Below are 16,533 nucleotides of genomic sequence, written 5' to 3'. Positions count from 1 at the left end.
TTTTGTTTTCTCGGTGACTATAATATCGCTGGCATCAGCAAAGATAATTTTTTCACCATGAGTAACACTTCTGGGAAAGTCATTGATGTATATCAGAAATAGAATTGGTACTAATATGCTACCCTGCAGAACCCCTGTAATAATGCATTTTTGTTCTTATAAGTGTTTTACTAAATGTTTAGACAGTATTTACAGTATGTGTTAGCTCTATTCTTTGTGCCCTACCTGCTAGATATGATTGAAACCAGTCATATACTACCCCTCTTATTCCTAATGCTTCTATTTTATTTAATAGAATCTTGTGGTCGACTGTATCAAAGGCATTAGAAAGGTCCATAAATGTGCCTGTGCCCCACTCGTCTGACTGACCCCATATTTTTGCCACTTCAGAAACCAAACTGTGATTCGCTTAAAAGATTTATTCAGATAATTCATTAATCTGTCTTTCATAATTACTTCAATTATTTTTCAGAATGGTAACAGCAGGGAAATGGGCTCTTAATTCTCTATGTCTTCTTCATTGCCTTTCTTTAAAAAGGTACAACTGTTGCCTGTTTTATCTGCTCTGGGAATGTCCCTGATGTGAAGGATTCAATTATTATATTTGTTAAGGGACCTTGTGTAATCGCTATGCATTGTTTCAGTACACACATTGGTACTTCATCTAATCCTACTGACTTTTATTTCATAGTTTTTGAGCAGTTTAATTGACTTCATTCTCTGTGGTTGGAAGTAACATCATTGTATTTAGTGCAACATTATTTACAGGTGTTATGTTTGTTTTGGGGAATTTTTGCTGTACCTTCTCTGCAATACTTGAAAAATGCTCGTTTACATAGTTTGCTAAGTTTATTACCGTATTTCCCTCCCTTAGCAGTATGTTATTCTTCATTTGTTTGATTCTCCCCATTTCCTTTTTTTAACATCCCAGACTGCTTTGCTTTTATTCTCTGCATTATATATTATTTTGTCATTAAACGACTTTTTTGCAGCAATCGTCACCTTCCTGTAGCTCTTTTTGAGCTATGTTATTCGTTTCGTTTCCGCTATTCTGGTTAGACTGATACGGCCCATCTGACGTCATTTTAATTCCTCTTCCAATTCAGCTAACCTATCTTTTTATCCTAGAATTTCGCAGTTTATTTCTTCTATTTAAAAAGTAACAGAAGCAGTTGTGTCATTGTCTATTTAACTAAACTTCTTGCACAAAGATGTACGTGCAGAAGTTGCTAAGTATGTCCTGTGGACTGAAGTGAATGCTTGCGTCTCTCAGTAAACTACTTACAATATTCTTTTTCCCACACAGAAATATTAACATCCCAAGAACTGAACCTGTCACAACACTACCCATGGTATTGCAGCCTGCCAGGAACGGTAGAGTTTTGTGAGGATGGTCACAGCTGTCTCAGCCCAAATCTGAATGCTTCTGAATCAGCTCCTGCTATCAGTACTATCAGTTTTCAAGATAAACACATGCCACTCAATTTAATTTTCGAGCAGTCAGTCTTTCTGTCATTTGTTATACATTTAGTTGATAGAGTAGCACTTCTACAATATTATTTGGTGAGCAACTACCCATAAAGTAATTACTCAAGACGTTTATCTTAGGATCTTCTATGGTTAGTTCATACATACATATCAAATTAAGGGCTACCTGTCAGTAGTAGTAGAGTCATCTTTAGTCTATCATAATAAGACGATAGTAAGGTATAAGAAACATATCAAAAATAAAATAGTACAACATATCTGTGATAAGTTTTTATTTTGTGCAGTGTAAGACTGTGACTGACTTTCAGGCAAAAGATACACGCAGAAGGATAAAAATAGTCTGGAGGCTTATTGTAAACAAAATAGGTATTTCAAAAAGAAGTTTCTGTTTTATCTGAAAATTCAAATTTATGGTCAGTGGATATTGGTGGCTATGCAATGAGATTATCAGACATTGATTTCTAATACAAAAACAATTCATAAAATGAGGGCTTATTAGTGAGCAATTACTAGGTGAAACAGAAAATCAAATTGATCAGCGAACAGACTGGAGTAGATGATGTAATCATGCCTATAATGAAAATTATATGGAAGTACACAGGGTATCTAATCAGGAGAATGAACATCATATGGACCAAGAAAGTTCTTTGTTGATCCCAACAGATACGAGAAGACAGAAACGATCACTTAATGGAAGGTTTGTAGATGACAGAAAACATATAGGAGCAACATGGATGTGTATAACTGAAGAACAAAGTCCATAGAGAAGTCTTTAAGAAGCTTTTATCCAGATGTAAACATCAAATGGATATTAATGATAATTATAATGAATATTTCCTCAGACGTAGCTGTGTAACTTGTAAAAAGTTTGAGACAAAGGCTCATGTTATCCATCATCAGGAAAGTACTGCAATAATTTTACTACATTTCCCTGTAGTAAACTCAAAATTATTTTTATGTTTGTTGATGATGGTACTACTAAGATAAGGCGCAGCTTTGCGTTCTTCATGAAGTAGGAATTTTGGATAAATATTATTTATCGTTGCAGCTTCCTTAGTAGCTGGTCCTTCGAATCAGGCAATAATTGTTTCACTGAATTTGATTCAAAGCCAAAACTTATACATGGCAAAGCTAATTTGAAAGGAAGATGACGAAACTCGTTCAGTGCAACCTGGTTATTTGTTATAGGGTCGTTTATTCAGGACTTTGTAACTTATTATTACACTATAAGACAAAAAATATCTGAATATGGTGCAAACCAGTGAATGTGATGTATTTGAATGGATAAACAAATGATTACAACTGTAGAAAAATTGGATGTTTCATTCAAGGGAAAGAGCTTCACAAATTGAGCAAATCAATAACGCATTGGTCCATATCTGATCCTTACACAAGCAATTATATAGCTTGGTATTGATTGATAGAGTTGTTCGATGTTCTCCTGGAGGATATATGTATGTCTGTCCAATTGGCATGTGAGATGGTTAAAATCACAAGATGGTAAGAGGGCCCTTCTCATAATTCTTTAAACCTTCTCAGTTGGGAAGACATCCTGAGAACACACGTGCCAAGGTAGGTTTTGATAGGCATGAAGACGTGCAGTAGAAATTCTCACTGTGTGTGAACAGGCATCATATTGCTGAAATGCAAGTTCAGGATGGCTTGCAATGAAGGGCAATAAAATGGGGAGTAGAATATCGTCAATGTAGTGCTGAGCTGTAAGGGTGCCGCAGTTGACAACCAAAGGGGTCCTGCTATGAAAAGAAATGGAACCCATACCATCACTCATAGTTATCAGGCCGTATGGCAGGTGACAGTCAAGTTGGTACCCCACCACTGTCTGAGGCATCTCCACACATGTCTTTGGCATGGAGTCTCATTGACTGAAGTAGAATTGTCGTCAGTGATGAGTCTCGCTTCAACCTGAGTCCCATTGACTGGCGAAGATGTGTCTGGAGATGCCCTGGACAGCAATGGGAACCATCCTGAGAGTTGCCCGCCATAAGGCATTGCAACCAAGAGTGACGGTTCAGGGTGCCATACGTTTTCACAGTAGGACTTCTTTGGTCATCATCCACAGCACCCTTACAGTACAGTGGTATATCAACGATATTCCATCTCCCATTTTATTGCCTTTCATGCCAAGCCATACAGGGCTTACATTTCAATAAGCTAATACCTACCCGCATAAGGCGAGATTCCACTACTTGTATTCATGCCCAACCCTGCCTTGGCCAGCAAGGTCACCAGAATTTCCCCAATTGAGAATGTATGGAGCATTATGGGCATTGCCCTCCAACCAACTTCCGATTATGACGATATAACACACCAGTCAGACATAGTTTGGCACAATATCCCACAGAAGGATATCCAATCTCTATGTCAACCAATACGAAGCTGCATAACTCTTTGTGTAAGGGCCAGAGGTGGCCCAACGCCTTATTGACTTGCTCAAGTTGTAAAATTTGTTTTCTGATGAGTCCTGCGTGGCATGACAAGTTATTAATTTTGATATGTGCTAAAATAGAGAAGTAAAATACCTTAGTGAGAGATGTAATAGCAGTCGACGAGACATATAGAGTAATTATGAGATTCTGGCAACAGACAGGTCATTAGAATGCTCGACGTTTAGTTTTGTAATATCAGCAAACATAACTAGTAAAGTTCTATGAAGACCTGTGAAGCAGTTACATCTTCCTGGCAAGGATATGTTCAGGCAATTAACGAAAATTTTTGTTTTTGTTTTGTTAATTTGGTGAAGTAGACATGCATTTTGCAGACGTCTTTCTAGTTATTGGAGACATATGATGTATTTTTCGAATTTTTCCCAAACTGTTATGTAATTTGCCAACTTACTTTCTGAATTAAAAAATAAGCACTTTCATAGAGAATCTTCTGTTGACCATCCTAAAGCATATAGTCGATCATTGCCAGACGTACGTTGTATGACTCAGAATGCACATGCAGATCATTGATGTATATCAGGAAAAGAAAATGTCCGTTACTGTAGGTGATTGGGTATTTTTCTGGACAGATATTCTGAGATTATAGTGCACACAAAATGCTGTGGCCAGCAGAGCCACAGTAGGCAGTCAACAAGTGGGGAAAACATAGTCGTTTGAGCTGTGGGCAGGTGCTGTAGGGGAAATGCCAAGTGATGGAGGGGAAGTGCCATTCTAAATTGAAGCCTATGCTCACATTTTTTGTAAATATTAAGCAGGGCCCCTTCACGCCTATATTTGCATGGTGACCATGCAAAATGTGTGTCACGTCTTTTTTGGTTAGTATCTAAAAAGTATCGCCGAAAATACAGTGATTTATTTTCGCCTGGTTTGCTAATCGTTTGTAACTTTCAAAGAAGTGTCATAAGTGGGAAATTTTGAGTAAAAGCTACACATTTCTCTTGTTGCCATGTTAAAATTTGCTTCTTTTGCCAAAACTCAGCGGAGTTTACACAGTCTCATTTTACTGTCATGTTGTGCAGACGCAATTGCGAGAGAATTCTGAAACAGTGGTTTATTAAATTTATTAAGTGAGGATATTAGGAAAAGTAAGGTCAGCACCTCATGAAAAAGCATGTCCTCGGTACGAAATACACATGTAGTGACTTGACTTACGTTGTTTCAAAACCTACAGCATTTCTCGTTTCACCCGTTATCGATTAACCTTAAAAATTACTTCTTTCATTAGAAAAGACTGTAGTTAGTGGAATAAAATGGTATATAATGAAGTTTTGCCTAATAACCATACGACAAAATACTCTCCTCTTTGTGTGCTATCATTTGCCAAAATCTGATTTCGATATCTCAAATCGTTTACGAAATATGAGAAACGTTATATTTCATTTTGGCTTTATCGCTGGCACCGTGCGATCGCAAATGAGTGCGCTTTGTTAGATCTATTTTCTCATGTTTCACAGTATTGTTGAAATGTGAGGCCCCTGAAAATTTGTGGCAGATTGGGACTAAAAGCCAGATTTACAGCTCATGATAAGCGCTACATTGTTATTACAAGCAGGCTACTTCCATGGCCTCTGAAGGTTGTGGTGGTGCAGAGACTCTTGATAAAAACAAATGCTAAAGACGCCCCTCACACATTCAGTAATGCCGTTGTACAGTGCAAGAATCATTGGAAAATAACTTATGTACTCATTTGGTTCTGTTGTTTCGATTTGTCAGTAAATTAACTTACTGAATAGACACCATGGTACTGTAGAATTTCTCTTACAGACCTTTCAAACATTAATATTTAGTACACATTTCATATCATTTGGCAACTTACAGAAATATTTCATTCCCATATAGCATGTACCTTTCTGATACCCACTTCCATAGGCTGGGAGTTAATGGTTGGTTGGTTTTGGGGGAAGAGACCAAACAGCAAGGTCATCGGTCTCATCAGATTAGGGAAGGAAGTCGGCCGTGCCCTTTCAGAGGAACCATCCCAGCATCTGCCTGGAGCGATTTAGAGAAATCCCGGAAATCCTAAATCTGGATGGCCAGACGCGGGATTGAACCATTGTCCTCCCGAATGCGAGTCCACTGTGCTAACGACTGTGCCACCTCGCTCGGTGGGAGTTAATGCAAGTTACTTTTTAATGTAGTGCTGCGATTATATAAGGCGTAATTGTTTCTAACATTATTGCCATTTCCAACTAAATTTTTATATAAGTTAGTATGTCAACAATAAATGTGCCTGGTACCACTTTTAGAGTATCAAATACTCAGTCACATGACTGTCTAGCCCTGCTCCATGTAATAACCTTCATGGTTTTTTTCTGTTTGTGTGTGAGTGTCCTGAAGGTCCACACACCTGTCAGCGAATTTCCCTAGAATATGAGTCTGTATTGTGCATTACAATATTTTTAGTACACAGACATTAGGGCCTGTACATTTATGGATCTTTTTAGAGCCTGTACTCTTCTCAACATTTATGTGTTCAATATGTTTGTCCCATTTTAGGTCACTTTGAATACAAATGCCAAGAAATTTTGTTTTCCTGTTGTTTGTTATAAGCTGATTCATTGCGTACAATTTACCTAGTTGGTTTGTAATGCAGTTTATTTAATGTTGAATATCTTCATGTTTTGCTGCTTTTACTAATATTGCTGTGTCATCAGCGAACAGAATCATGTTGTGTGACTCAGCAAGCACATCCAGATCATTGCTATATATCAGGAAAAGAAAATGTCCCATTACTGACTCTTGAGGTAACCTGTAGGTGATTGGTCATTCTTCTGACAAGTATTCTGAGACTACTTGTGGTTCTTCATCTACATGTCTAATGGTCACTTTTCTCTTGCAGTTACTAAGAAATGAGTGAATGCATTTATTTGCTAATCCCCTAGTGCCCTATTCAAGGTTGTTTAGAAGAGTTGTGTAGTTAAGCATCTTTAGTTAAGTCTGAAAATATACCTGCTGTTTGCACACTTTTCATTTTTAACTTTTAAAGCAGTGGTTGTACATTCATATACTGATGTCAGTTGATTTCTTACTTTGAAAACAGTGTTGAGACTGACTAATACTCCATTTTGGCTTGTAAAGTTTATTAACTTATTCTACATAATTTTTCCAATACTTTTAAAAAACAGAATGTTTTGGTAATGGGCCTATAGTTTATCATTTTATTTTACTCACACCCTTTGGATATTGGTATAACTTTGGGCGTTTTTAGCTGATCGCAAAATGCTTGAATCTAATGTGCAGTTACCTCTCATTTGATAGGTCAATAATATTTTGGAGGGAGAGCTCTAAGACTCTGCTGGGTATTCCATCAATTCCTGCTGAATGTGTTGTTTTTAGATCTGTAACAGCATTGACTATTTCCTCCTTGCTTACATGATCCACAAACAATGCCAATTTACAGCCTTTGACTTTGTTTTCTGTTGGGTGCTGATCTCATACAAAATTATTTTCTGCTAAATTTTCATGCCATTCCAGTAAAGTAGCTTTTGTGGATATATGTGCCGTTTCACTTGGTTTTGTAATAGTTTTACTGTCATGTAACAAGACAACACTCTAACAGGGTTTCTTATTTTTGCCTGTTTTCATTCTTATGATGTCCCACATAGCTTTTACTTTACTTGTAGAATTTTTATATGCCTATCACTGTGCATTCTTTTTTCTGTTTTATGACTTTTTGTAAAATATTTGTGCATGTTTTGTAGTGAGTATATCTGCTGTGACATCATTTTCATTGCAGATTTCGTGTAGTTCTTTTTTTTATGGCATGAATTCCAAATCCTTTTGTAACCCAGCCATTAGTTCTTTCACTGTTTCTGAGAATTGTCATTTTAATAGAGAAGGCTGTATGAAAATGGTGTATCAGTTTTTCTAGAAATATACTGAATTTTGTATCCAGACTGCATTCATAGACAGTGGACCAATCTTCAATGTGCAGTAATGAGTTAAAGTGGTTTGTGCTTTCCTGTCTCTCCGTCTGAACAGGCCTTGGAAGGCCTAACGATACCGACCTGCCACCGTGTCATCCTCAGCCCACAGATGACATTGGATGTGGATATGGAGGGCCAAATGGTCAGCACACCTCAGTCCTGGCCGTATGTCAGTTTACGAGACTGGAGCTACTACTCCTCAATCAAGTAGCTCCTCAGTTTCCCTCACAAGGGCTGAGTGGACCCTGCTTGCCCAAACGGTCAGCAGACTGGATGGTCACCCATTCAAGTGCTAGCCCAGCCTGGTAGTGCTTAACTTCTGTGATCTGACAGGAACTGGTGTTAACCACTGTGGCAAGGCCGTTGGTGCTTTCCTGTCTGAAGATCCTAAATTTGACCTTAAGTATGTTGTTGTTTGACTGTCTTCCGTCAGTGGTGGTGGTCATTTTTAAAGCTTTGTGGTCACTGAATCCCATACATAATACTTTTGAGAGCACTGAAATTTATCTTTATCACTCAGCATTTGATCCAAGGCTGTTTGGTTGGTGTGATTATCATTGCAAGGTTTACTGTAACATTAAGATTACGTGATTTGATGAGCTTGACTCGAGCAGCTCTCTATTTACATTTACTGAGAAAGTCTAACTATAAGACCACATCTCCTCGTACTTTATTTAAGAATCAGTCCATTTTTTCTATAAATACCTCAAACTTTCCTAATGGGGAATGGTTCACTGAAGACATTACATAATTAAATTCTGAAAACTTTATCACTGCCATCTCAAAGTCTTTCTCACAATTCTGGTGGGTAATATGACTTATATGAGTTACTTCTAGAATGTCCAATGCGAATATGGCTACTCCCCCACAGTGGCTATCCAACTGACAATAGTAGTAAATCATAGAAACATTTTGTAGGTAGACAAATTTTATTAACATCTCGTCAAGCCAGTGCTCTGAAAGACACATTACAGAAATCTTCTAATTCATGTATTATTAGTAAATTTAAATCAGATTTGTTACGTAGGGACTGAGCATTTTGGTAAAAGGTCTTCATTACTGAATTTGTAGGGATATCTACAGTACCACACACCTTCAGTTTAAATGCTACTCATTTGAAATTGTCGTTGCTGCTGCTTTGGCAAAAAAAATCGATCAGGTGATTTGATTGCCTCATGTTCCTTCTCAATGAGCGTGTTTAACTGTCTCCTGCTACTAGGTGATTGGTGCTGATGCTAAGAGTTATTGTAGTATATTTTGGTGTTGATGCTTGTGCGGTTGTTACAGAGTCTGTTGAAGTTTCTTCTGATGGCTGAGTGGTTGTTTTCATAGAGATTGCAAGTCTTCCAACTGCTTTAGATTTTTCAGTTACTGGGACAACTTTTGGACAAACGAACTAGACTCACAGTTGCATTGACTGACATTTTGAAATCTTCTTTCTTCTATGTAGTCTGTCTGGTCCAAGTAATGTAAAACCACATCGTCAACTAGCAATTTTTGTCAGTGTTATTGACAGAGTGGCGCCGCTTAAGTATAATTAAAGTTGACAAACTACACTCCTGGAAATGGAAAAAAGAACACATTGACACCGGTGTGTCAGACTCACCATACTTGCTCCGGACACTGCGAGAGAGCTGTACAAGCAATGATCACATGCACGGCACAGCAGACACACCAGGAACCGCGGTGTTGGCCGTCGAATGGCGCTAGCTGCGCAGCATTTGAGCACCGCCGCCGTAGGATCCTACGCAGTGCCGTAGGGGACCGCACCGCCACTTCCTAGCAAATTAGAGACACTGTTGCTCCTGGGGTATCGGCGAGGACCATTCGCAACCGCTTCCATGAAGCTGTGCTACGGTCCCGTACACGGTTAGGCCGTCTTCCGCTCACGCCCCAACATCGTGCTGCCCGCCTCCAGTGGTGTCGCGACAGGCGTGAATGGAGGGACGAATGGAGACGTGTCGTCTTCAGCGATGAGAGTCGCTTCTGCCTTGGTGCCAATGATGGTCGTATGCGTGTTTGGCGCCGTGCAGGTGAGCGCCACAATCAGGACTGCATACGACCGACGCACACAGGGCCAACACCCGGCATCATGGTGTGGGGAGCAATCTCCTACACTGGCCGTACACCTCTGGTGATCGTCGAGGGGACACTGAATAGTGCACGGTACATCGAAACCGTCATCGAACCCATCGTTCTACCATTCCTAGACTGGCAAGGGAACTTGCTGTTCCAACAGGACAATGCATGTCCACATGTATCCCGTGCCACCCAACGTGTTCTAGAAGGTGTAAGTGAACTACCCTGGCCAGCAAGATCTCCGGATCTGTCCCCCATTGAGCATGTTTGGGACCGGATGAAGCGTCGTCTCATGCGGTCTGCACGTCCAGCATGAACGCTGGTCCAACTGAGGCGCCAGGTGGAAATGGCATGGCAAGCCGTTCCACAGGACTACATCCAGCATCTCTACCATCGTCTCCATGGGAGAATAGCAGCCTGCATTGCTGCGAAAGGTGGATATATACTGTACTAGTGCCGACAATGTGCATGCTCTGTTGCCTGTGTCTATGTGCCTGTGGTTCTGTCAGTGTGATCATGTGATGTATCTGACCCCAGGAATGTGTCAATAAAGTTTCCCCTTCGTGGGACAATGAATTCACGGTGTTCTTATTTCAATTTCCATGAGTGTAGTATTGTTAATACTAGTCTGCTGATGGCACCACCTAGGGACAAGGCTAAACAACGGTACTGTGACTTCATAACCAAACAGTGATCATAATATACAGCAGCCAACAAAAATGGTTCAAATGGCTCTGAGCACTATGGGACTTAACATCTATGGTCATCAGACCCCTAGACCTCAGAACTACTTAAACCTAACTAACCTAAGGACACCACACAACACCCAATCATCACGAGGCAGAGAAAATCCCTGACCCCGCCGGGAATCGAACCCAGGAACCTGGGCGCAGGAATGCTACCACACGAACACGAGCTGCGGACAGCAGCCAACACCAAAATAATTGTGTGTCTTTTAAAATTAGAGAGTTCTGAGTTGCTAGTTGAATGAGGTCAGTTAACACAGAAAACATGTATAGATCTTCATATGGAGTTGAGGCAAATCAAGAATGCGTAACTACGATTAATTTCGTGCATAACATATAGAATGTGATTAGCACATTTATAAACAAGGCTGCTATCGTCTATTTCATGCATATCTTCTGTTAGGAAAATGGAGCATTTCTAAAAGTACAGTAGTTGTTTAGTAAAACATTCAAAATTTCCAAATAATATTTTCATACAAAAACACTGAGGTGTGCACATCACAGTCAATTGCATTCACACCATTTTCTGTGACTAGAACTTTGTTTAACGAAACTCATTTTGAACAGACCTCCACTTTCAAATGATTACCAATCACTACGTAGTGGAACCTCACAGATAGATCGATATTCCCAAGAATAACTCACTCTTCTTCCACTATTTTCACCGAATTCTTCTGGAAAAATATTGCGTTTGTTTTATGTTTCAGTTCCTCAAGGTTTTTATGTGAAATTCTTTCTAAATACTCATTGTGGCTGGAAACACTAATCTTCAGGCTTTCCAACAATATTGCTTCCTCCGTCCAACGTGATCCTTTTCTCTTGCGGTCGCTCTTCTGGATTTCCTGCAGCTGAAGATAGGTAGGCTGGAGAGATAGAAAAAAAGCCTGAAGGTCATTTGAATCAAGCTATGGTTTCCCGCAACACACCTCAAAATGGGCAACGAACTACATTAATCGTAATATATTCAAGCCAAGTGATACGGCAGGCAATAATACACCACAAAGTAAAATATGCATTACTAAATTACCTTCAGAATAGAACTTACTACTGAGTAATTAGTAACTACGATATCCTGCTATGGAACTGAATGGAGCCTCGTATGTCTTATTAAATCGTAGTTAATAAATTTGAAGACATGAACTTAGTTTTCTGCTGTGTAATTTCCATTATATTTTGGTACGCAACAGTTCACAGCCGTAATGAAGCTGAAACTGCATAAAAGTATATTATATTGCTTTAAACTCACGCAAACACAACTTAGTAGCACGCAATATGATTTCTGTGTACTTTAATGAATGACTTTCGCCGCTTCTTGTTGACGTCACTACGTCGAGTTCTCGCAGTTGTTCGGCGTTTCCGTGCACGCCCCTTTCAGCTGTCACTACATGTTAATTCTATTGCCAGTTCAGCCTATTTGAACGGTTTGCAGTGATATCTTTTCGTTTCATTGCATCTTCATTTATGTCATTCTCATCGATACGTTCATTTCATTTCAGTGCATTTAGTGCTGTCACTGCATGTTAAATACATTGCAACTTTAGCCTATCTGAACGGGCTGCAGTGATATCTTTTCATTTTACTGCATCTTCATTTATGTCATTCTAATCGACACGTTCATTTCATTGCACTGCATTTAATACGTTTCGTCCTTATGATAACTTTGTAATCGATACTGAGCTGTATAGAAATCGATCTAAAGATCGAAAGCTGTTGACATTTTATGGACGTTGGGCCCTAACATAACATGTGATGCGATTGTTAGAAGGTGATATCAGTGCTGTTGTGGTGATACTAGCATTGCAGGGAAAGACGAGTTTTGTTAACGTGAAGGAACATTGTCCAGGATATATGCATGTAATGTAGAAAAACATGAAAATGTAATCGACTATATCGTTCCGTCCGTGAAAAGTTGCAAATTGTGATTCTAAAAACCAAATCAGTGTTGACGCCCCAAATAAATTTGTTTGAATGCTAAGATGCTGTTCCTTTTTATTGATCGTGTTTGAGAGTGCCGTCTTTGTTAATATCGTGTGATTTGTCGAGAAGTGCTTCTGTAGTTTCAGCCCAAAGTATTAATGTGAAATAATTGATTGCTCCAGACCCCAACATTTAATAAACGAAAATGCATGTTGACGTGAGATAGCAATTGGGGAACTGCTGCCTGGTAAGTAGTAAGACTCAACTAGAACTGCTTTATAATAAGATACCAGTCTCTGTTGTTACAGGGAACGGGTGTCCACCCATTGCCAGGTACAGTTAGCTGTGTTAATATAGGCCTAACTATAAGAAACTACACAAACGCCCACAGTTTTCAAAATTATTAAATATAAATATGTATCCGTTTTTAGCACTAATACTGAATCATTTCTTGTTTCAGGAAATAAAGCCATTTAAATTACAAAAACATGGGTTGCTGCTCGTGCACAGTGAAAACGAAAAAAATTTTGGTGTTTGGCATTGGAGGAGGCCTTTTAGTCGTAGGACTTTTTATTGGTGGCTTCATGAACATGATAGTTGATAGTGTTCTGAGTTCTGTAAGTATTCTATGCAGATGCAGAAACTGATAGCTGTTGTGGAGAGTATGTTTTCACCATTATTTTTCTCCATAGGCAATGGTTCTAAGGGAAGGTTCCTTGACTTATGATAAGTGGATAAAATTGCCAGTAGACTTGTATATGGAGTTCTATATGTTCAATGTAACAAATTCTGAGGAATATGCAAAGAATCAGTCCATTAAACCAATACTAAAAGAAATTGGACCTTATGTATTTAGGTAGGTTCTGAACATGGCTTGCAGATATCTTTTATAATATATAAGCTGGTTAATGTTTTGGTGAATTATGACATTTTAAATATTTTCAGGGAGTATCACGGAAGGAATATTTTAGGCTGGAATGACAATAATGGTACCATAACATTTCAGAATATCAGAACTTGGCAGTTCGCTCCAGAGCTTTCTGATGGACTTGAGAATGATTTGATTATGACAATAAATGCTGTTCCTGCAGTAAGTGAAAATTTTGCTCTGTTTAGTGTACTAATTTTAATAAAGTACCAACTGGGCATTTGCAGTTTCTCTTCTGATTCAACGAAAAACAAAAATTAAAGAAAAATTAATTGCAATTAGTAAACGTGCACCAGTTGACTGTTGCTGTAGTTGATGAGTATGGTGACTCTGCCAGAGGTATCATCTCTCACAATCCTGGAGAATTTAGTCAAATTAAATTACATTGCCATATATCTAATTTTATCAAAAATAGCCTCTGAAATGACCCTAATAATAAAATGTCATTACTAATAGACAGTTTACATTATGCTAAACATTGTTGTGCTGCAGCCGCTGCTCCCTCGAGGTCAAATCCGTATTTGATGACACTTCCTGTACTAGCCTTATCATGTGGAAATCTCTTCACCTGTTTGTAACAGCTTCAACATACATCCATACGAGTCCTGGCTTCCCTATAAAGGCCCTCCCTCCCTCCCCGTATTGTCAAACTGTTCCTTAATGCCTGAGTATAGGTCTATCAATCAGTTTTTTTTTTATTTTTTTTTATTTTATTTTTTTTTTTTTTTTTAGTAAGGTATGCCATAAATTTCCCTCAAATATGATTCAGTATCTCATTAGTTAAGAAAAGGGAAATAGTCTGAATCCTTCAGTTACTACATATTAATTCTTTAGTTTCTGTTTCGTTGGTGAATGTGAGGCCAAACTGTACTGTTTTGCTGTTTCATGATTATGTGCAGAATTGTTTGGACCAAGTTATTAGTATGTTTCTGAAGTGCACAGCAGACTTATAGTTGAATGTATTTAATATAGTAATGAGATCTGGTTTTTAATTATTCCGATGCAACCACTGGTCGTTATTATCCTTATGATCCTTTTCTGCAGTCTGTAAATTGTCTCCTGTCATGCCAAGTGCATGCGAGAGTATACCTGGAGGAAAGTAGCCTACATCATAACAAGCCACTAGCTGTTACACACTGACCCTAAGGACCTAACACGCGGATGACCTCATCGCCAATATCTTCGTGTTTTTGTTGAAGTTGCAGATAGGCACAACTGCACACACATGACCAACATCCAGGATTTTCCATAGTTTGTTTGGCCATATGGAAGTATCAGATTTCACTTTTCTGTTTTGACACGCGACAGTCAGTATGGCAGAAACAGCTACTTTCAGCATATCCAATATGTCACTACATACACCCATTGGTAAGCATGTCTCACAAAAAAACCTGAATGATCCCAAAAAAAAAAAAAAAAAAAATTACAACAGTCTACTACACTAACAAAAACCACAGGGATCAGATATTTCCCTTGACCCTTATAGCTCAACCGAACCGCAGTTGTCAATACCAAAAACCAACATCTACAATTGCGAAAAATGTAATCGGACATTTCCCTTGACTTATACAGCGCAACTGCAACTTTTGATACTGAAGAATTAACACATACAACTGCGAAAAATGGAATCTGACATTTCACTTGACCTATATAGTGCAACTGCAGCTGTCAGTACCAAAAACCCAACACCTGCAACTATGAAGAATAGGATCCAAACCCTAACGTCTCAACAGCCCAATAATGACATCACTACATCAGATAAAACACAGTCAACCTACCATAAACACACAAAACATCACAGGTACTATAAAATAAACACCAAACAAAAATTACTTACAGGAAACAGAATCCAGTGATGTGATCTAGGTTGTCTCCTGCCGCCCCCCCCCCCCCTTTTTTTACACACACAAAAAAAAACTCCTAAACTACCCTTAAGCAAACCCCAACCTACGCACATCACACTTCCCTGAAAAAAACAAATAAAAAACACAAAATTAACCAAAATCAGTCCAGCCTTACAAAACGACAAAAACTGCCACCAACTGGTCCTCTACAACATAATCATCAAACAGTCCTGCCACCCACAAACCGCCCCATTAACTTCACAACCAGTACCCCCTCTGCCCCAAACACTAATGCGAACACGACCCCCATAACTCATCACCCTCGACCTGTTCGTCCTACCCACCGCCCTCATAAAATGTGAAAAATACAATTATCCCCAGGGATGCTCATCTGCCAGCAGTACTCATCTAAATGAGATTTAACAACTAAATGCTCATAACCTCACTTTCCCAAACCCATGTAGACAAAAATCCATCAGAAACTATATAGCTCCCCTAAATATATTCTTGATTAAAATGCACCAATTTCCCATTACTATGGCCCTCCAAAGATGTAAAAACACAATCAGCATACCCACCACCTGAAATAACAACTCCCCACACCTACAAACCAATCTGGAAACTGCCCCTCCCATACTTCATCGTATCGAACTGAGACTCGTCAATATGAACAACCACACCTGGCCTATCCAACTTCTCCCTATAATTAGCATACTCAGAACAAACCTCTCTACAGAAAGAAAGCCAGTCCAACACCATTCTCTCACTTGCACCAGTCTTATGTACACAAAAAATAAATTGATATTATGAAATTTCTGTCATTCTTTGTTGGGCTGGAAATTTTTCGACCCTGCCCACCTTGTATTGAGTCTTTAAACTAAAACCACTCTTTATTGTGTCAGCTGACTGAGCTATCCAGTCATTCTCCTGAGTGAAACCAGTCTGTAGTAATTTAATCAGTTGAACTAAAGTAGTGGCATACAACCAGGGCACACACATCTCCAGAGGCTAGCTCTACCCTCGGAGTTATGTGAAGACACCTTGCTATACACCAAATTTAAAATAATATCAGACCTGGTAGGAATACCAACTATGTAGCTCCAGGCAGGAGTATCAACAATGTAGGAAAAGATAGATTGC

The 16,533-nt window shown here is 38.9% G+C and overlaps 1 protein-coding gene across 3 annotated transcripts in view; it reads left to right on the top strand.

Annotated features, from left to right (window-relative positions):
* LOC126277925 (protein croquemort-like) overlaps positions 1-16,533 on the top strand; it is a 220,827-nt gene that overhangs the window by 108,424 nt on the left and 95,870 nt on the right. For 2 of the 3 annotated variants that reach the window (XM_049977502.1, XM_049977501.1), the window contains exons 3-5: positions 13,082-13,238; positions 13,314-13,477; positions 13,567-13,711. In XM_049977502.1, the coding sequence (XP_049833459.1) occupies positions 13,110-13,238; positions 13,314-13,477; positions 13,567-13,711 (438 nt within the window). In that variant the 5' untranslated portion in view covers positions 13,082-13,109. Of the gene's footprint in view, positions 1-12,048; positions 12,869-13,081; positions 13,239-13,313; positions 13,478-13,566; positions 13,712-16,533 lie in introns of those variants that run through there. The other variant, XM_049977500.1, reaches the window with a different exon arrangement.

Source organism: Schistocerca gregaria, chromosome 6 (genome assembly GCF_023897955.1).
Source record: "Schistocerca gregaria isolate iqSchGreg1 chromosome 6, iqSchGreg1.2, whole genome shotgun sequence".
In the NCBI taxonomy this organism is placed as follows: Eukaryota; Metazoa; Arthropoda; class Insecta; order Orthoptera; family Acrididae; genus Schistocerca; species Schistocerca gregaria.
This window is presented reverse-complemented; position numbering and strand designations above follow the sequence as displayed.